The sequence below is a fragment of the Callorhinchus milii genome, unplaced genomic scaffold, assembly GCF_018977255.1.
Source record: "Callorhinchus milii isolate IMCB2004 unplaced genomic scaffold, IMCB_Cmil_1.0 Scaffold11, whole genome shotgun sequence".
In the NCBI taxonomy this organism is placed as follows: domain Eukaryota; kingdom Metazoa; phylum Chordata; class Chondrichthyes; order Chimaeriformes; family Callorhinchidae; genus Callorhinchus; species Callorhinchus milii.
In genome coordinates, this window is record NW_024704752.1 from 10411574 (window position 1) to 10433359 (window position 21786).

A 21786-nucleotide genomic window follows, 5' to 3' on the forward strand; every position below is an offset into this window, starting at 1 on the left:
AGCACTGCACTGAAGTGTCAATTTAGACTGTGAGCTATTGGTCCCGACATGGGGCTTGAACCCACAATCTTCCATTGGAGATATTGGTAGCAACATAATGTGTTATTTAATTCCAAACGAATACAAGAACAAGAGTTCACCAAAAGAGTTGACACTGTGACAAGGGGGAGATGTGTTTGGTACAACACAATGTATGTCAACACTGCCATTGAAACAATATATGCCATGGACCTTGCTGTTTAAAGCAGAGTCATTCACCAGATTTTCCCAAATAAAGTTTGATATTGGTTTAAAAAGTTTATTTTTAACCTATAGGGTTTTCAGGAAATCAGAACAACAGTTTTAATAAGCAAGAAATGAAACATAATTTACCAGACAAAAAGTGAAATCCAACGAGAACATCAGCCATAAGATATGGTTGATCTATTGTTCATTGCTCATTCTTCCCAAACACTTCCCAGGGCCATGAATATTTTTCATCATTCACCAGTGATATTAAGATAAGTGGCATTCTGGAATTTTTGACTGATTACCCTTTGGGACTCAGATTATCTATACAATACCCTCCCTCCCTCCCCCACTTCTCCCCAAGTAGAATGGATAGGATTTATGCCAGGGTTTTACAATAGTCTCTTCTCATTCCTTCTCATTCTGTCTCATGTTATTCACAGCCAATACACTTGCCATCCATTGTATTGGGCGCTGTTTCACCTCCATGCAGAGAGAGATCAGTGATAGTCTGGTAGAATATAAAAATCTTGAAGCCACTCTGCATGCATAAGTTTGCACATGCACTGTTCTTTTATGTCTTTGCTACCTGTTCTGTAAATGTGATGAATCCCAAAGAACCAGCAGCTCAGTAAAGCAGAGCTACGTTTTAAATATCCTCATTATATAAATGTGTTGTTGACTTTACATCTACAGGAACACAGACTTAAATAGGAAAGGTATTAATAGATAAGTACTAATATAGCATTAATTTGCAAGTCTCAGGAACACAAAAATACTTTAGAATTATAATAATTTCAGCACAAAAGGAAGTCATTGAGCAGAGCTCACCTCGACAATGCTAGTTTCCCAGTGGAGCTTTCAGCAATTCAAGAATTCTTTACCTTGGTTCTTTCATTATACCTCCCTAAATCTTCATCCGTTAATTGTTTAGTGAATGACCTTTAAAAATCAGAATTGATTTAGCGTCAATGACCACTTGTGGTTATTGTGTTTTTGTGTAATAAAAATTAATTAATTTAAGATTAATTCATTGGCCAACCAAATTGCGCCTTTAAACAACTGAATCATCCCTCAGTCGTGCTTCTCAGTGATGTTAACCTTCCTCTGTGCCTTGATCATTTTATATTGTTTGGTGGGTAAGTTACTATGGTGCTTATTTAGTTCTGCTGATATTGGTGTTATCAATACATTTTCCAATGAGTCAACAACAGTAATGTTTACTGATAGAGCTTCAGTACCATCAGCGGATTGTTCCAAACTACATTAACACAGAGTTGACATCTAAATGTATTTTACTGTTGGCTGTGCTCAGTGAGGTGAGTGAGAATCCAAACTTATTTCATGTACACTTAAAATATGTTTGAAAAAACTAGATATGTCTGAACTTTAAAAAGCTCTGGTGCTTTGGCCGTATTTCAAGATAGGAGTGTTTTAACGATGTTCAGAAACAAGAGTGAAACAAGAGCCTAGAAAGTATAGATCAGTCAGCCTAATACTGACAGTAGGGAAAATGCTTTGAGAACATTATAAAACAGTATCAAGGTGAGCTGTGATGATCTAGCGCTTGTGGACGCCAGAGCTAGGGAGGCTGGTGAGGGGGCCATGGGAAAAGTCAAATCTAGAGATGACAAAAATGTGGATGAAAGACACGGCTGGGTTAGGGTAGTAGCAGAAGCAAGCACTGTAGCAGAGCTGGAGAAAACAGACTTTATAGAAGCACAGATGAAAGATTTTAAAGGAAGTTGAGAGTTGAAGTTGTCAAAAGCAGTGGAGAAGTTGAGGAGGACAAGGTCTGGATTCATATAGAGCGGATATAATTTGTGTCTTTGACCATTTCTGCCTCTGTACTGTTGGTGGGGTGGAAGCTAGATAGGAAGGACTTATACAGATAGTGGTGGAAGAGAAGTGAAGCTGTATGAAAACAATGCATTCCAGCATCTTGGAAAGGCAGTGTTGGAGAGGGAGTGATAACTGAAGAGTTGTGAAGATGAGAGTGTAGTTTTTTAAGGATTAATAACAGCAGTTTTGAAGGGGGCAGAAGGAAATTTGAAAATGTTGGACTGGTAGAGGGATGTGAAACAGCAGTTAACAACAGGAGTTTCTTAGGGATTGGGAATGGTGGGGGTGGGTGGGGGGGAATTGATGTACGGGTACAAAGTAATGTATATTGAAACAAGAAATACATGGAGATTCAATTGATTTTTATTGGCAAAGACATAAAAGGCAAATAGTTGATTATTAAATATTCAGGTATGTAAAGCTGCTTTTTGACAAAATTAGTCAATACCAGGAGGTTACAACTCAAAAGCCATTTAGCTACCATTCAAAATAAAGTAATCATGTATTGATCCCTGATGAGTCCTCACTTGAAATATTGGAGAGATTTTTGTGATTTTTCTTAATGGGATTGCTTAATAAAGAAAAATAATGCTGAATGTGATATTGTTTTGTGGCCATAAGAACAGGACTGGGTCAATTGATCCATTAGCCCACTCCATCAATCAAATTAAGGATTTTACATTGTACACTTCTGTAACAGTACAACTCATGCACTGTTCCAACAGTTACACAATCTATCCACAACCACTTCATGTTAGAAATTCATGTTAGAAAGTAGAGATTTATATGATTATAGTTAGAGGGAAGGGCAATGAGAACAAGCCAAGTGGGTAGGTCAAATTGAGTTTACAGCTTTATTCTATGGTATTAATGAAAAGCTATCAGTGCCGATTTGTGGCAGCCAAAATGTGCCAGCCAAGTTGCACCCAGCAATGTCCCACAAACAGCCATAAATGACCAATTGTGGGCCAGGACACAGGGACAAACAGCTTCTTCTTTTCAAATGATGCCATGGGATCTTTAAGGTCCACCAGAATATTCAGGCAAATGTTACCCCTGAGAATGGATCTGAGTAGGAAAATCTTGAAAACCTCACAGAAGTACAGGCTTTGATAGTTATTTGTGCCAGTTCTACATACATTCATTTCACTGTTTATTTACAGAATGCAGAGTATAAAGATGGATTGGAAGACTACATAGTCTGTTCCCATGATGTAGTCTGAAGCTTGGTATTGGTCAGCAGATGTGCTTTAGAGTTTGGGAAGAATGAACAAGGAGCAAGTATTGACGGACCTATAACTGAATCATTTGGAAAACCTATCATCACAGATGACTGCAGTTTGCTTTCGTGACTCAAGTCCACGACATTAACTGGAGTGATTGTAAACTGTGCAGAAGATAATTTTAATAATAACAGGGATTTAGATTGCATCAATTTCGAAGGCAAATGTTGACTCTAACCAGCGTCTGTTTCACTTGACCAGCAGTAGGATGATACTTCGGCGAATTGGTGTGCCGCACGTAACAGAAAGCATATCTACTTTATCAGGGGATATTGTGATTTCAAATGCGGACAGTAATGACTGTGATGACGCCATTGAAGACTTGTCTGACTGGCATCTAGAGTTTTTGCTCATTTCTGTAGCTGTGTGCCTCATTGGTGCATTATTAGTCAACCCCTTGATAATTTTCATCATTTTGTTGAAGAATAAATTTCGGCAGGAGACAAGATATCTGCTCCTAGCCAACCTCATGCTTTCAGATCTTGTTTTCCTATGCTTGAATTCTTGTGTGTCTATTAGCAATGGAGCTCACTGGCATATGCCAATGTTGCTTTGTGACTTCTTCATTGCAGCTCTAACCATATGTTATTGTAGTGCTATCCTCACCATCACACTCATGGCTATTGATACCTTCCTGGCTGTTAGCTTGCCTCTTCGTTACATTTCACTCATGCCCCCTTCAAGGACCATAAAACTTTTGATTGTTATTTGGGTGGTTGCCTCGGTTTATCCAATCTTTCTCCTAGTAGTAATCCTGGTGGTTGAATCCTACCCTGAGATGAACCATCAATCATGCCTCCTGCCTCTAGCCCTGGATTCGAAAACCCTTGGCAATGGGTTGGTAATAAGCATTCACATCTTCCTGGTAAGTGGTGCTTTGGTGTGTTTAGCAGTGATAATCTATTGTTATGTCATGCTCTACTATAACACAAAGAGATCGGGGATTTGGGACAACCTGTACTCCAGGGCGCGAGTAACATTGTTGATTCACACTACTTTGTTCTTTCTCTACTTTGCACCTGGTTTATTTTTTGCCATTGAGTTAATGATCAACAAGAAAAACAGACTTGATGACCGTACAAGAGTATGGCTGAGCTCTGTTAACAGTGAAGTCTTCATGATGCTGCCACGGATGTTATGCCCTTACTTGTATGGGCTGAGATACAGAGACATAGCAAAGAGAATCAAGAGGTCATTCTTGGTAAAACAACATAGTGTGCGTTCAATGAACGCATGGTACATTTCAGGCCATGGGGATTCTCAATAGAGCTGATCATTAAGCTATCCCCTCATCGTATGGCTGACCCGAAGTTTGGAACAGCCTTGAAGATCTGTTTGAGGACTTCAGGTGGAAAGATTATTGCCCAAACCTGCTTGAGTTTTTTTCGGTTGTCAAGATGATATGTCCGTTTCCTTTTTTTTGTTTATATACAGTATACGTCAACTATTTTTCTTGCAAAGTTAGATAGTGCTGTATCTCCGCCACTCCACGTGCAAAGGATATTTCCTGTCGCCTCTGTCTCGCTGTTGTAATCGCTATGAGTTGGGTAGTCATTACAATGGTTTTAAATGGGAACTAATGGGAAAGCTGAGAGACCTATGCACTCCTATTCCCTTTTCATGTAGGAAGAGGCGTTGGCAGTTGTCTCTGTTGCCAATTGGGTGATGGGACTTCCTAGTTACCTCTTGTTGAAGAGTGCCAGTACTTAGGTTAATTCCCTGCGTATGTGACTGGTTGTAAAGTTGATCATGCATTTGATGTCTCGTTTGATTCTTGCGCTTGGATGACTGTACTGTTTGTGAAAGGTTTAAATAAAAAGCTTTTGAAGAACGAAATTGTCCTCTGAACCCCGCACTAGCCTTGGGTCTGTTACACATGTCAATGATACCATATGTTCACCTTCATTATAGAGACAGTACCTGCAAGAAGAATCGTTATCCCTTGTTAAATTGCGACCTTTACTTACCGAGCTGTGCTTCCTCCAGTAGAGAGAGCAAATCCAACACGTCACGTCAATTACTGGGAGTGCTGGGTTTTATGTGATGTCCATTAACTCCATCCTACCAAATTCTCTTTGACTAGCAGATATTACACAGATAAAACGTTTACAGACTGCACCAAAATAATAACTTTATTTACAGCGACACACAACAATTATGAGATCAGTCATAATATATCACAGCATCAACATGAATGAATGCCCTTAGCTGATAAATTATTTGATGTTTTCAGAATCGTTTCTCATCCAAGGGCAACGGGCAGAGAGAAAGCTTTCGCTCCATCTACCAATGCCCATCTTAATCCAGCCATTAAGAAGTGCCCAACCTGGGTTGATTGATCCATACCCCCCAAGTCCCTGTCTCACTCTCATAATGTAATTGCATTGTCCCAGGTGGGGAAATACCTCAGTCTGAGACTTGTCCCCACATCTGGAAGACTGATAGCTCCCAGGCTAGCACTTACAGCTGCTTTACTTCATTGCCTCGCCAAACACATACAACACATCAGCAAACTTCAAATAATATCGTACGCATGATAAAGCTGAACCGCATACTATGTCGTGATTTAAGTTGCACCGCTGTTAAGATACATAAGTTGCAAAGATGGGATCATTCAGTAACGCACCATTCACATTATATGGGTGAAATCTATTTATACACCAATTACCTACTGTAATTACAATATGATGTTGTCTCAGGGTCACAGTAAATAAAGAGCTTCACTCGATGTGCACACGACAGTCAATTTGCTTTCCCTAATACGCTAGCTAATTCGCGGGACTCGATTAAGACACCTGAATATTGAGAACGATCGGATGATTGTTGCTATCTCTCGATATCTCAGTGCATAAATGTATGGAGATACAACTTTGGGAATCATCATGAAAATATTTGACATTGACAGACTCATCCAGACTTCTGACTGGAACCCAATCACGTCTAGGTCTTCGAGGATTCCGGCTGTTGCTAGTAAAAGCAGAGGAAAGAATGACAAAAATAAGAGGATGGTGTGGATCAGGTATGTCTGTCTTGCCCTGGAGTTTCTAGCCCATATTCCCGAAGACCTTGTGTTGTAGTATAACATAACATAACAACTGGAGATAAGAATTAAACATATCAGAAAATACAATACTGCAACACTGTAAAAAATTGTCGATGAAACAATTCGAAGCGAGGAGATGCTGAATATCAAAGGTAATATACAAATTGACAAGGTGGAGAGTAGATCATGTTTACTCTTAATTGTTATGATATAGATGGCAGAAGGAGCAATGGCAGAGAGAAGCCAGATGCAAACGATGACTTTCAAGGTCCTTGAAAACGATAACAGGGTCGTATAGCGAAATGGTCGGCTGACTGCCACATAAGTGTCCACCACCATCATTGTGACAGTCAGAATCCCAGTGGAATAAGAGACTGTCAGTCCATACAGAAGTGTCTCACAAACTTCTTTGGGCATGGTTAAATATTGAGTGTTAAGTAACCCAATGAGGGTGTTCAGCACTGAATAAATCAAATCACTAATCAACATGTTGGCGAGTAGAAGGTATCGGGTCGCCTGGCGGAGGTTGCTCTTTGAAAAGATAGCCAGCAGGACCAGAGGCGACGTCAGTGCCGAAGTCAACAGGCAGATTGCAGAAGAAATAACTAAGAAGTTGGTTTTTAAGTATATCGCAGGGTCAAGCCATTCATCGCTCACATTTCTTTGGTGATAAAAGTCCACAGGAGAGGAAACATTTGTGACATTTTTGAAGATTTCAATCTCTTCTGGCAATGAAGGTATTTCCTTGTAGGAATCACAATGTTCGTGCTCCATTCTAGATTGTTTAAAGAAAGCTCATGATAACATGTGATGAATGTGTGACTGTTTTCTGAAATCTTTGAAGACCACAGAGCACGAGCATATTGTGGTTAGCTATACTATGCAGACCAACACCAGTCGAATACAAATCTGTAAAATGTCCCCCTATAAATAAAATAAAATAAACATATTTCTGTGCAAGTGACAATTCAAACTTTCCACAGTAAAGCTTAGTTTCCATGTGTCACAAATTGCATTTCAAAGTGGGCCAGTGTTCAATTCTGCAGAAGCACAAGATTAAATTAAATCTTCCAAAGAGAGTAAAGAGTTTAATTTATTCTAGGATCACACAGACCTGTAGCACTGAAGGCATTCCACTTTCAGGTGTCCGGCAATCTTCGTCTTACAAAAGTTTTTGTCTGTATCACCGGCAATGATTCTCAGGAGTCTGGAGTATTCATCCCATGTCAGGTACTCTGACAGGGACCGACTGCTTCTTGTGATTGCTTGTTGTTTGCTTCTTTTGTCAGTTACAGATGATTGAGTATTTGAGTAGACGACAGTCATCAGATATGCCATACAAATGAATGGTGCCAAGGAACAAAAGGATATGTTGACTTTATCAGCTTCTGAACAAGTAGCATTTATTTTACAGCCAAAACAGAAATACCAATAAACGACATCCACCGTTTCTAGTTATATACGTCTTGATGTTTGTGAACAATATATTTATTGGTTGATTTAAAAAAAATAAAGAGCGGTAACAACAACAGCAACTTGAAATTATATAGTGCCTTTCACGCAGGGCAGAGTTTCGGAGCGATAAGCACGACAGATGTTTATAGAGGTTTGGTAGATTGGTAGATTAGAATTTTTAACTGTAATGGTAAAACATTTTTTCTCCTCCTAACATCGTATAATAGTTACCATTGAGAGATCCCACAAGAGTTGCATACACGCATGTATAAAATAGGCAACAGGGTAGTTGTTCACGTAGTTTCACGTAATATACTTCGGGGGTATAGTCATAAAAGCAGTTTCGAAAGAAATTTCCCCCGTGCGACAGTGCTGGAGATTATTACACCTGATGCACTTAAAACCTGTGCACTTTAAGATACTCTTGACAGGTTACATACAGATGGAGCTGTGTGTGTGTGTGGGTGTGACACTGACAGACAGGTCACACACTCACATGGAGCTGTGTGTGTGTGACACTGATAGACATGTTACACTCACATGGACCTGTGTGGGTGTGTGTGTGAGACATTGACAGACATGTTACTCACATGGACCTGTGTGTGTGTGTGTGTGTGTGTGTGAGACACTGACAGACGTGTTACACACTCACATGGACCTGTGTGTGTGAGAGACACTGACAGACATTTTACACTCACATAGACCTATGTGTGTGTGCGTGTGTGTGAGACACTGACAGACATGTTACACACTCACATGGACCTGTGTGGGTGTGAGAGACTGACAGACATGTTACACACTCACATGGACCTGTGTGTGTGTGTGAGAGAGATACTGATAGACATGTTACACACTCACATAGACCTGTGTGTGTGTGAGAAACACTGAGACATGTTACACTCACATGGACCTGTGTGTGTGTGTGTGTCTGTGTGTGAGAGAGACACTGACAGACATGTTACACACTCACACATGGACCTGTGTGTGTGTGTGTGAGAGACACTGACAGACATGTTACACACTCACATGGACCTGTGTGTGAGAGAGACACTGACAGACATGTTACACACTCACATGGACCTGTGTGTGTGTGTGTGTGAGAGACACTGACAGACATGTTACACACTCACACATGGACCTGTGTGTGTGTGTGTGCGTGTGTGTGACAGTCAGACGCTGCCCTTCGCCCCTATTGGTTGTCGGGTTGCGTGACCGTGACGTTGTTGACGTGCGGTCTGCCCCGGAAGTACTTGCGCGGGTGAGGGGGTGAGGGGTGAGGGGTTTAAAAAAAAATGGCGTACGGGAGCTGCGTGTACAGGGGCTGCCGACAGCTGTTGGGGTTCGGGCTGCGGGGACACAGGCAGGTGCTGGGCAGGGGTTGGGCGCCATGACCCTGTGCGGCCCAGGAGCAGTGTGTGTGTGTGTGGGGGGGGGTGAGGTGGGGTGGGGAGGGTTGTCGTTGGCTCCCAGTTGCTGACCCCCCCTCTCGCTCTGAGGTTGAGAAGGTTTGTGGGTTCGAGCCCCACTCTGGGACGGGGGGACTTTATTACTCATCATCTTAGGTCGACGCTCCAGCTCAGTGGTGGGGGCGCTGTTGCTGTATTGTCGGCGGAGAGAGGTGCCCATCCTTTGGATGATGTGTTAAGAGGCTGTGTCAATTGCAAGGATTATTATTATTATTATTATTATTATTATTATTAAGGGGCGGTCCTGTCTGCCCCGGTCAGGTTGGACGTTAAAAGAGCGCTAATGTCGCTGAGCGCAAAGGGAAGGGAGTTTTCTTCCCGACCATCTCCCGCATCAAATTAAGTTGTTCGCTTGATGAAAAATCCCTGTGTTGCAAATTGACTGCACGAGTGCGTACAACGTGCAGCTACTGCAATTCGTAGCAAACCTGTGAAGCACTTTGAGATGTCCTCCAGATACGAAAGGTGCTCTAAGGATTGTTGTTGTTATTTTTCCACTGTGATAGTGGTACTGTCTTCCAGGCTATGGCCTTCCCCAATTGCACAGCCTCTAAACCAGGGGGGGTCAAACACAAGGGCCACTTAAGTTAACACTGTTCACTTGGTGGGCGTCACCATTTAAAAAAAAGTTATACATAATATTGTACCTGAAAATGTCTATAATGATCGTGTGTATTTTTGCTCAAATATACAAATTTGCATGAAACATTACCCCACTGCACAATTCCTAGTCATCAAAAAAGTATGCAGACTATTGCTAAGTCTCAAATGATAATGCTAAGGCTTAACATTTAACTTAAATTCCAAAATATAATATTTTTAACATCATGAACATCATTGAAACAAAAAGCACAGGCAGACTCTGAAAATGCCATTCAGTACTACTATGAAATTTATCTTTGCTAAACTATTCAATGCTAGTTGTGTGCCATTAAATACAGCAAATTGTATTTATTTGATGCATAGTTAAAGGTCTTGTGTTACCTGACCTTTTTAAAAGTTACTGAAGTTCTGTACTTGTTTGGTTAGTGATCTATAAGTAAGGCAGTTTCTTCAAACATTTAATGTCTGTTTTCTGAACTGTGGAAGTTGCTGGGTAAATTAACTGCTTTCTTTCAGGTTATCCTTGTATACTGAACAGAGATGTGGGTTTAGGAGAGCACCTAAGAAGAATGAACCACGGAAAAAGGAGATAGAAGAAATATCATGTAAAGACTCGCCCATGGTTGGGAATCGAACAACTAAGAGCAGTTTATCCCCCCCACTAGAAGAGCCCATCTTATCCAAATCATCAGCACGATCATTTAGAAAGCTCTTCAAGCCTTTTCTGTTCACCGTAGGGGTAAGTTACATGAGACAATTATAACATTTCTTTCTAACCAAAATGTTATTCCAATGAAATTCTTAAGCTTTCATTGCATCATTAAATCTAGCACTTCTTTGGAGTATCAGCATAGATTGGGCACAAAGTTCCAACTGTGGGCTTGACCTCATAACCTTCTGACTCAAAGGCAAGAGTGCTACTAATTGGGCCAGGATGACACCTGAATTTTGATTGGACCCACATACCTGGTTATTTCCAAGCAGTGTCAGAATTTCAGTACCCCATAAGTGGTGCGGGGTGTTACGTTTCTGTACTTCTACTTAAACTGATACATTTTAGGTGGTGATTTTGGGAGCATGACAGAAGAAGCTTTGGCCTTGATTTTTAAGTCAACACAGCTTAAGACGATAGAACTACTGTGTCCTGTATTGTGTTCAATCACCTCTTTTGATTTATAGGTTTCAGTCCCTTCTCAACCAGGCATTTAGACAAATGCTGTCTAAAGGTGTTAATTAACAACTTTTGGTGTAGTCTGCCCATCCATCTCATACTTTACAAGGAAGAATAAATTATCTTGCTTAAATTTTGTTGCATTAATCAGAAATGGAACTATTGCTATCATGGAGGTTTAAATAATACCTTGTATTGTGTTTAATATTTTCTTCTGAGATTGAATTAGAAGAAAGGCACTTTAAGCTTTTTGATTCTATCCAGTTATTTCTAGTTATTGTACATACAATATGGTAAATGGAGATTTTAGTTATTTTAGTTTGTTTTATTTATGGTTATCTCTTGCAGTTCACAGGGTCTACGTTTGGGGCTGCAGCAATCTGGCAGTATGAATCCCTTAAATCCAGAGTTCAAAGCTACTATGATGACCTGCAGATTGATTGGTTTGAAAAACATCGCCCACCGAAAGCAGGAGATGTCAGGAAGCAGGTAAAGAGCAATAGAGCTCTGTAGATCAGTTGGTTGGATCCCTTTGACATTGAAAGACTTGCGTACAGGCTAGTTTTATTCTGTCTCCTTTGGTAAATGTTACAAACTAATGCATGATTCTTGCCTGGATGTTTTAATTAGTGTAGATATTTTTTAATTAGTGTAGATATTTTTTGTTGTGAACTCCCATAGAAGGCTGAAGGATAATGGAAATGGTCCCACTTCTCAGAGAGCCTGTCTCCCCTGTAGTTTATGTGTCTTTCTGTCTTGCAGAACTCTGCAGAATACTGGCATAGATGGTGGGGTGAGCTATCAGATATCCAAAAACAGGCAATTGTTGTTCTGTTTCAGGTGAACCAGTGGTGGAACAGTTTGACTGATGGCCAAAGGAGCGTTACAGGTTTGTGTTCATGTTCACAGGAGTTTGTGGGGAAAGCGAAGAGAACACGAACAAGGAACACTGAATATAGGGAGATAGCTCTTTATCTCAGAAGACAGCTACTTACCATTGATGCTGTTGGTGGTGAAAAGGCACACTGAGTTCTGTTTTGTGTAGAGTGTGATTAATTGCCACAGGGTGGTGCTGTGCCATACAGAAATTCTCCAATTAATACTGAAACTATAGTATATGGTTCTGAGTTTATAATTTTTAAAAATTTCCATTTCTAAATGTATAGATTTTTATTCAGATTTGAGCTTGTGTGTGTGTTTGAATCTCTGTATTACAATTTATAGATGTGTTAATGAACAAACTAAAACTCTGACTTGTTGTACTTTCACCTCTTGATTTGAAGTGACCAATAATAACTGCAGATGATATATGCCCAGTTCAACCATCATATCTGCAGGAGCAGCCACTAGTTATATATTAAAATGTACAATTCTGAACTAGCATTCACATTGCAGTTGTCACATCAACTGGTTGCAGCAGTAGTATATGGTGCATGTCCATTCATTCTAGTATAATGCTACAATTTTATGTTCCAGTGTGTGTTTACAAATGGATGTCTGAATGCCATATTTTGTATGTGTCTCGGTATGTGGGAAGTAATTAACCTTGAATCTGTGATTGTTCCTTTTTATTGCGCAGGGATTATAGCAGCCAATGTTTTGGTGTTTTGTTTATGGAGAATACCTTCAATGCAGCGAATCATGATGAAATACTTCACTTCCAATCCTGCTTCCAGTAAGTATTATTTATCATTTTATCGTTAGTGTTGTCCTGATCTGAGAGATTATTTGACTTGAATTGTATGTCTGTTGACCTCCTATTATGGTTTTGAAAAACACTTATTTTCTGCTCCTCTGAATGGGCAGAGGCACCAACTATTGCAGTACTTGCTCTTGTAAACAGAGGGTTCCAGTTTGGGATCTCAGTTTGGACTCAGTTAGGGATAGCAATTGCTGTCCTATAATTAGGCCTCAACACCCTTGGGTTACAGAGAAGAAAATCAGCCAAGATTCATGCTCATGATCGCTATCCAGACCCCTGTTGGAAGATGAAGGTGTGTGAACTTCAAGTGAGGACAGGATTGTGCTCAACTATGACGCTCCTGCAGTTGAATTAGCTGTAGATCATCACGTGTCAATAATCATTTTCCACTTTTGATCATTGTCCAAGAAGCATGCTGACCCCAACCCATAAATGCTGGAAAACTTCTCTTCTGGTCAGTGGCAGAGCCAGGTGCTGTGCCTTACTGCCACCTCAGTGTTTGTGACTGATTGGCTCCAATACAGCACTGGAAGACACAATCCTGCATGAAGGACGCTATACAAATGCAAATTGTTCATTTGGTGTGGTGGGGAATGTTCAAAATAATCTTTTTCATTCGTGGCTTTTACTGTTTTATTTAGAGACTTTGTGTTTACCGATGATCCTGTCAACGTTCAGCCACTTTTCTCTCTTTCACATGGGTGCAAACATGTACGTACTCTGGAGTTTCTCCTCCAGCATTGTTTCACTACTTGGGCAGGAACAATTCATGGCTGTCTACTTTTCAGCAGGTAAAGCATTTCTGGGATTCTACAGAGTTTGTGATATTGCCTCTTGAATAAACCTCTCATGCAAATATAACAGTATTTTGCTTTTGGTTGAATCAATAGCAGATGTTTAGGAGCTGCCATTTTATTGCAATTGAAATATTTAAATTTAATTGTTCTTAAATTAAAAAAAAATTTGCAATATGTGATGCAGTCGCAGCTCGCTCAGCCCATATTCGTACAAAACAATCTTTGCAAGTTGGTTGGAAGTGTATAGTCTGCTTGAAACTGTTTTAAATACATTATTTTTTAATCTGTTATGTTTGCACCGACTATTGACTCAATCCAAATGCTGGAGCTGGTCTTTACTGTGTCGCTCAAAGAATTGATCAATGTATTCCTCAATGTTAGTCTCTATATACTGATTTCATACATTACCATGATCTTGCTTCTTGTTTTCTCTAGGCGTTATCTCTACGTTTGTCAGCTATGTCTGCAAAACTGCCTCGGGGAGGTTTGGACCCTCACTTGGAGCTGTAAGTGTATTATTCCAATTGGATTTAAAAAATGGTGGAGGCTGTTATAACTGTGCAGTGACCTATTATATACATTATTGAATGATCTGTTCAATATCGCAAGGAATGAATCTTCCTGTAATTTGTGCTTACATTATGCAGATTGCATTATTTTTATGGAATTAGTCATGAGACTTGCAACATTAATGATATTTTACAGACCCATTCATTGAAGAAGATAATATGTTGACCCTCAGTTTCTGTAGTACATTCAGTATCATATTTGATTTTAAGTAAATTTGGCAAGGTACTGGGTAAACTGGAGAGACTTAAGACGACTATATACCCTGATCCTGGTGTATGTCCTACATGCTGAAGCGAAATAGGACAAAAGTTTGTGGACTGTTGACTATTATCAGGGAAGCACCATAAAGCACTCCTTCCTGAGAACTCAGAATGACAATTCAGAATACTAACCATGTATTTATAAAGAGAGACAAAGTTAACCTACCTTGAACAAGCATGTTAAAATAATGGAAGACATTCTAAGAGACAGATTGAAGGTTGCATGTGAATAATAACTTAAATGGTTAGAGAGAGAAAGATACAGTCAGAAGGTATTTGGACGATAGCTACTTTATTTGAATTAACCAGTTATGACAACCAGCTGGATGTCTTGAATGCCCTATGTGGTGATTTTTTAATGGTATTGTGTGCCAGATTTCAATCCCTTGTGGGAAGAAGTTCAAATCGGAACCAACCATAATTTCCTTCAGTGGAGTTCTGAAGCAAACCCTCCTCAGGCTATTGGTTTTCATGCATATAGCACATCTGCAAGCAGGCTTCTTGAATGGTGTATCAGGTTGTTGAAAAGCTCTGGGCTTGCTCTTTCACAAATATGGAGCAAGGGTTCTTAAAGCATGCTTCAAGCTAACTTGCTTCTTTAGCACACAGATCTGTTTTACTTTTCGTGGCCACCAAGTTTATCAGACTAACTGCATCTTGCCTTGTTAGCTAAATTTATACAAAATATCTGTTTTTCTTAATATCTTTCTGTAACATACAGTTTTGTTTTATTTCCTCCCACTCCAGTCAGGGGCGATAATGAGTGTCCTAGCTGCAGTGTGCACCAAGATGCCTGAAGCAAAACTAGCCATTATTTTTCTGCCCATGTTCACTTTCACAGCAGGCAGCGTAAGTGTTAAGTTATATTCCTAATGTTGGGAAGGGAGAAGAAACATTAGGTTCTGCTTCCATGAATAATTGTGTGAAGTGACCATTGAAGAAGGTAAAACTTCCTCGCACAACCTGTTCTGAAAGTAAAAGATTATTTCTAGTTTCAATCAGTCAACCACTTTACAGTATATTCTGTGAAAAGTCTCAACGACGCGATAAGGCACTGTATCAAATATAGTATTTTATCTTTCTTCAGATCTGTTTAAATGTATGTATTAAATACTGTTGGTGTCAGACTGCTTAAGGGTATGGGGTATTTCCCTGTAATAGTCTGTGAAATAAAATCTGATCGCAAATTTATCAGAACTATCCTGGGAGCCTTCAATTTGTTTAAAATAAACCTACGTTCGACATGCTATACTGAATAAACCTATTTTTTGTTGTAAAACAACACCCTACTGTATATGTCAGAAGGATTAGCATCAGAAGGAGTATGTTTATGCTTGTAGGAATTCAACTTGAGGTCCTTTGCTGCCAGTGTGCTCTGTTATCAAGATTTGAACCTCTGGGTGGGGAGGGAAAATTGCATCATAACGATGTTTGATCTTGTAGAATCCTTAGGGAAATAAATTAGAATGCCTCCTTTGCTGCAGCACCTCCAGCAGCCAAAGCAGCTGGTAGGAATTCTTTGCAGTATTTTTGACTGGTTCTATCTGTTACAGGCCCTGAAAGCAATTGTTGCCTTGGATACAACAGGCCTGATTCTGGGCTGGAAGTTTTTCGACCATGCTGCTCATTTGGGTGGTGCGCTCTTTGGAATGTGAGTAGAGGATTATTCTGGTCCTTTTTGTTTTATAACTGTAGAAAAGCCCAATAGTCGGGTGGGTTTCAGCGTCAGCATTCTACCTGCTGTGGTGACAGCAATAGGCTGCTATTCAGGCTTAGAAAATGCAGAATTCTTGGAGTAGGGACTTAGGGACTTCAATCCCTAAACGTTGAAATCTTACAACTTACAGGTTATGCAACTGTTTTGATTGTATAAGAATTAATGTTTAGCAGCTTCTGTTTCAAAAGATATTGTCGTCCCCTCCCCTCTCTCTTTGTGTTATTACTTCTCCAAATTAACTCAGAGAATCACTGACTGTTCAATCCTACACATAGCTAAATGCAAGTATATATTGAATAAATCGAGATTTGTGCCTTGCTTGCTAGAGTAGCCTAACTTTTTATAAAAAGAGTATTAAAAAGATTATTTGTATTAACCTATCATTGTGCGAATTGCATCTTGATCTTAGGACATAGTCACTCTATATCTTCAGTTTTTTTGTTTTCACACTCATGCATATTTGCACAGGTCCTATAAGTAATATGCTAATCTGATCCCAGGTTTTTGAAAGGCAGAGATCTATTTCACAACACTGTCCAGAATTGACACAACCATAATAATATCTCATGTGAGAATTGGAAATGGCGTATTTGGAAGGAGGGATTTGTTGAGGGGAGTTTAGAGGGAGGTTTAGTCTGTGCTTCACCTTACCCATGAGTACTTGATGGAGCAGTATTATGGGAGCATGTTCTGTATTTGATCTGGGAGAGCTTGATGCTGGGTGGAAAAATGCGTATGTCCTTGACCTTAAAAATTCCCAAAGGTCCTGTTTCATTAAATTAGGCCCACCTTGTCGCACAATTTGCATGCATTTATTAAAATCCATTAACTTAGAAAAAAAAACATTTTGAGTTCAAGCTGAATTTCCCTTTGATAAGAGAAGCCTTTGTACAGAATAATGGTACATTGTGTAAATTATTTGAATAACTTCCTCAGTCGTGGGGACCAGCCTTCTGACTCATTTAATAAGTTTTTTTTTTCTCTTTCTCCCCCCCTCCCCCCCCCCCCCCGCTCTTTCAGATGGTACATTGTGTACGGCCATGAAATGATTTGGAAAAACAGAGAGCCCCTTGTGAAGGTGTGGCATGAAATGAGGACTAAGAGTCGTGGGAGTGGTGGTAATGGCCCTGCCTAGGCGAGACATTGAACTTTCCTATTTTTTAAAATCCTGTATGATTTTGGAAGTGGCACAGGAGAAAGCACCACTCGACCGTGGCAAGCAGTAAAGCCAGGCCCCCAAATGACTCGGGTGCTTGAAGCAAGTGGCGCGGCGTCTTGTGCAGGAATCCCAAAGTGCGTAACAACCTCTTGTATCATTTGACCGCGTGTGTATTTAAAATACTAAAAGGATTTAGTGAGAGAAAATGATGAATATTTTGAAAAGATTTCTGCAAGAATTTACCAAGAAATGGGACTTGACAAAAAAATAAAATTGAGTTCATTGTTTTAAAAACAAACTGCAATTGAGAAGAAAACAAACTGATCTTTGAGAACAAGATTAATTTCCGTTTCTGGTTTTGCCCTCTAGCCTTGTTAGCACAATAGCCCTTTGTAAAAGGTTACAGTAACACACAGTTATTGGGGATGACCAACAAAGAACCAAAGCAACCATTTTGAAAAAGTTCTGAACAACGGGATTGGTATTTTGCTAGACAGGTACTCACCTTTCACAGATCTTGGATATTACTAGGTTTAATCATTCTGTTTTAATAATCCATCGTCACTGTCTTAAATCGAGACCAAGACTATAGCTGATAGTCATGGCTAATTCCCACATAACCAGACTGGAGTCTGGACTGTGGTAATGCTTTTATACAATAACAGCAGGGAAGCAATAACTCAGTGTGGCATGATGGGGGGAAAAAAATGGTTAGTACTCCGTGGCAGTGTGTTGGTGCTCCATTGCTCTACACACCTTTCATATTGCACTTTAAACAGAAATGTTAGCTCTGGTGGATCACGATATCTGATTTAAAAAAAAACACTGTTCATTACTCAATTTATGTGAATGTCATAGCTGTAGGTAATGATGTATGTGAGCTCTAATTACTTTTATAATTTCAACACTTGTCTCACTAAAGATCTCAATGAAAGTAATGCTCTGGCCTCAATTCTTATTGCTAACTAATTTTTTTGTTTATTTTGCAAATGGTGCTTTTAAGCTACCCGTGTATCCTGTGAAGGTTATGTCACTGAGTCATAAGCCCAGTAATGCTTGTCTATCTGAAATATGAATGAACAATATAAAAATTGATGAGCTTCCAGGTTTTGGATTTCCATTTTCTGTTCAGTACAAAGAAGGTTCTCTCATATTTCCACAGCATGTAAATTCAGTATATTAAAATCATATTAATGTGTAGGATTACCTCCACACTTGTCACACCCACAGGAGATACTGGGGAAATGAGAATGGTTTAATACTCTGGAACTATTATTTTGCATTGTGAACAACGTAACAAAAGCTGAAAGCTGAGCCTAGAGGTCTGTCAAGCTATTCATGCACCAACTGTATTAGGTTTGCACAACTAATATCATTAGTGCAGGTGGGTTTGGTATCAGCATCTTGGGACGTCTTCCTGACGTGAAAGGCGCTATACAAATGTAATCTTGTTGTTGTTATCGTTGTTTATAATGAGCAAAAGGAGAAGTTGAGCTTTGCACATGGCTATGTTTGAGTTATAAGTAATAATGCCCAGAGATCAGGTCATTTTTGTTTGGTCAGCAAAACATAACAATCAAAGCAGGCAACTGTAATGTCGTGTGATAAATGTTAAGTCAGTAAATAGTCTAAACTGGAACAATAAGAATGTTGGATCATAATTATTTTAAGTCTTTTTCTGTTATACTTTATTGAATTCACAGGAGGTGCACCCATGCAAAGTGCAGTATATGGTCAGCCACTATGATAACAAAATCCAAACCAGCCCTAAATGGAGCCTTTCCTGAGCCAGAACAGAAATATTCAGTGCAACTGAACTTTTCAATTCTATCTTGTAAAAATGCAACAAAGACATATCTGGTCAATAACCCTTCGTTGTGGACCAAAACGTTGACTCACTTTCCTTTCTCCATAGATGCTGCCTGACCTGCTGAGAATTCCCAGCGACTTCTGTTTTTGATTTCAGATTTCCAGCATCTGCAGTATTTTGTATTTAGTTACATCTGAGGACCCAGTTCTGGTTTATAGTGTAATTTGTTTTAGGGTATTGTTTCTCATAATAAACTCGTGAATTTGGGATTTCATTATTGCTGTGTATTAAATAAAGTGTTTATTTTTTTACATATTCTCAAGAATAAACACTGGCTCAGTAAAAGGGTATTTAAAATTTTCAAACTAAAATGGTCTCATTTATATGAAGTGCAGTATTTTCGACAAATTTAGATATAATGGTTAGGTTGTCTCCTTGTAATTTTCTGACATAACCATTTCTGTCACTTTGTAAGATCTGTCAAATCCAAGGGAAAAATTTAGAGAAAAATGGAATTTATCTGTTCATAGAAAATGAGCTGGAATCTGGCCTCAATATCTGTCCAAAGCTTGATGCTTTGGCTAGGAATAGTCAGTATCGATTCTTAAATCCAAACAACTACTTTCTGCTGAATGTTCATGTGTGAGCCTTAGTCGCAGGAGGAACCTTAGCACCCCCACTGTCCTGAGAAAGATCAGCAAATTCAGCACATTGAAGGCATCAAATTAGGACCTTCCACTTTAAGTGCTCTGAGACCCTGTTCCGTGTGAAAAGGTGCTATATAAATGCAGGTTGTTGTTGCTTACAATGGCTGTTTATATCCTAGACTATGGTACCAGCTAAGCCATCAAGACTACATTTCTGAAATTCTTTGACCTTGCTCACCACGTGCTGCTATCAATCAATCAACTACTAACCAGTGAACTACTGTAGTCACTAAAGATCCAATAAAAGCACAGCAGTTCTATGTGATCCATCACAGTGACAATAAGTCCTTTTTATTCTGTATTTAACATTGAATATCATATTTAACAGCATGACAACCAACCTAATTGTTGATTCTAGTCACCAAACCTGACAGGAATTGCACAAAATAGCACATGCTTATCAGGTAAAGCATAACAGTGCTGAGATGAAATTTCTATACTAGATTCTTTTGAGTGGTGTGATAACACCCAGCAGCAGTTAAATTCTGTATTATATAAGATTCTGTTGTTACAAACTGCATAGGGTACTGATGGTTAATAGGTCTATTATGTTGCAAATTGAACGTTCACAATATTAAAGTTTATTGGCTTTTCCGTGTGTTGGTAAAAATATACTGAATATTCTGAATGATGTTTGTCAATGGTCAAAATGCATGCAGATATCACCCACAAAATAACATTTATTTCATAAAGCAAAACCAAAACATAGCTTCTCTGAAACCAAATACATGGCAGTGGTCTGTTCCCTTATACCCACTTGTACTGCTCCAATGTACTGCTATGGAAAACTATCACTAAACAAATAGAAAGCATAGAGTTATTCAAAAACAAAATTAGTGCATCTAGAGCATTTTTTTTACCGCCTTTCTGGATGCAAACAATCCAGTCATGCTGCATGAATGTTAACTGTTTAAGCACAAATCTATGTACTTATGTTTGTGCTTCTGAAGCAATTCTTCAGAGTATGAACTGAAGTAAATGTTTAGTTCATGTTGCAGTTCCCCAAAAAGATATATAATTATCTATGTATCTATAGGTTTGTTAAGGGATAAAGTGATATACAACCAGTATGGTCAGCAACCAGTATTGTCTTACGACCCTTTATTTCCGCAGAGGAAAGCCAGTTCACCTTCGCTCCATGGTCAATACTGAGTTTTGCTAAGGGATGATTGCTTTTATTTTCCTTGCAGGTTTGTGCACTAAGGTTACATTCTTTAGTTGCCAGGCCTTTCTTAGCAGGAGAGGAAGCCTTTGTTTTTTTTCTCGGAGTGGTCTTTGAAGGGCTTCTGTTGTCCTTCAGGATTCTCTCGCCAACATCCCACAGTGCAACTTTCCCATCATTCCCTCCAGACAACAGCCAGTAGGGATGTGATAAGTTTAGAAAATGGACTTGAGAAGTGCCCAGACTATGCCCACTGAACCCATGCTCCAGTTCAAACCTTGTTCCGGTTATTCTGAATATTCGTATCTTGCCATCTTCAGCCCCGCAAGCAAAAACATTGCCGCAGCTGGCAACCGATGTGAAGTGGACAAGTGGTGGATTGAAAAGCTGACATCCAGCTTGCTGTTGCATCTCTTCTTCCTCCTCCTCCTCTTCGGTCAGTTCTTGAAAGTTCACAGTCCAAACCGGGCGAGTTTTTTGCAAATTCCATAGCATCACCTTCAAAACGAAAACACGAGGATAAATCATTCTGGAAAGCACTAATTGAAGAACAAGTTAACCATTGTTCATGCTCAGCAATAAGAACTCTTAATAAGTTATTGCACTCACATAATCAATTGCGAAATCAGGAAATTATGAAATAAATATCAAAATCATTCAGTCTTTCACTGAATCACCCACTTGATTCAATTGATTCAATTAAATAAAAATTCCTTTCCATCAAGTTTACCAAAAAGAAGTCTTCTCATTTCCCTCAGTTCTTGCAATCATTGAGGTTTTCAAAAAGAACTCGAGAGCTTTTATTAGTGAT

The 21786-nt window shown here is 39.4% G+C and overlaps 4 protein-coding genes across 9 annotated transcripts in view; 2 read left to right on the plus strand and 2 right to left on the minus strand.

The window, feature by feature from the left end:
• The first annotated feature begins 132 nt into the window (after nucleotides 1–132).
• LOC103186179 (probable G-protein coupled receptor 148) lies at nucleotides 133–5184 on the plus strand. The gene is made up of 2 exons (XM_007905059.2): nucleotides 133–191; nucleotides 3234–5184. The coding sequence occupies exon 2, from the start codon at nucleotides 3562–3564 to the stop codon at nucleotides 4618–4620; it is 1059 nt and encodes a 352-aa protein (XP_007903250.2). The 5' UTR covers nucleotides 133–191; nucleotides 3234–3561; the 3' UTR covers nucleotides 4621–5184.
• A 933-nt stretch (nucleotides 5185–6117) lies between these two features.
• Nucleotides 6118–7170, minus strand: LOC103176202 (probable G-protein coupled receptor 148). The gene has a single exon (XM_007889610.2). The coding sequence runs from the start codon at nucleotides 7168–7170 to the stop codon at nucleotides 6118–6120; it is 1053 nt and encodes a 350-aa protein (XP_007887801.2).
• Nucleotides 7171–9108: 1938 nt separating this feature from the next.
• Nucleotides 9109–18234, plus strand: LOC103186427 (presenilins-associated rhomboid-like protein, mitochondrial). 2 transcript variants are annotated; one of them, XM_007905484.2, is made up of 10 exons: nucleotides 9109–9211; nucleotides 10437–10659; nucleotides 11440–11580; nucleotides 11854–11980; nucleotides 12671–12766; nucleotides 13435–13584; nucleotides 14026–14096; nucleotides 15168–15269; nucleotides 15974–16071; nucleotides 17158–18234. In XM_007905484.2, exons 1-10 carry the CDS (start codon nucleotides 9144–9146, stop codon nucleotides 17270–17272), a joined length of 1191 nt encoding a protein of 396 aa, XP_007903675.2. In that variant the 5' UTR covers nucleotides 9109–9143; the 3' UTR covers nucleotides 17273–18234. The 2 variants fall into 2 exon arrangements, with proteins under 2 accessions (XP_007903675.2, XP_007903733.2); XM_007905542.2 differs by having other exon boundaries at nucleotides 11932–11980.
• A 529-nt stretch (nucleotides 18235–18763) lies between these two features.
• The window catches only part of wdr53 (WD repeat domain 53), a 9612-nt gene continuing 6589 nt past the window's right edge, over nucleotides 18764–21786 (minus strand). For all 5 annotated transcript variants that reach the window (XM_007905396.2, XM_007905339.2, XM_007905288.2 and 2 more), the window contains one exon: nucleotides 18764–21473. In XM_007905396.2, the coding sequence (XP_007903587.2) occupies nucleotides 20844–21473 (630 nt within the window). In that variant the 3' untranslated portion in view covers nucleotides 18764–20843. The remainder of the gene's footprint in view (nucleotides 21474–21786) is intronic.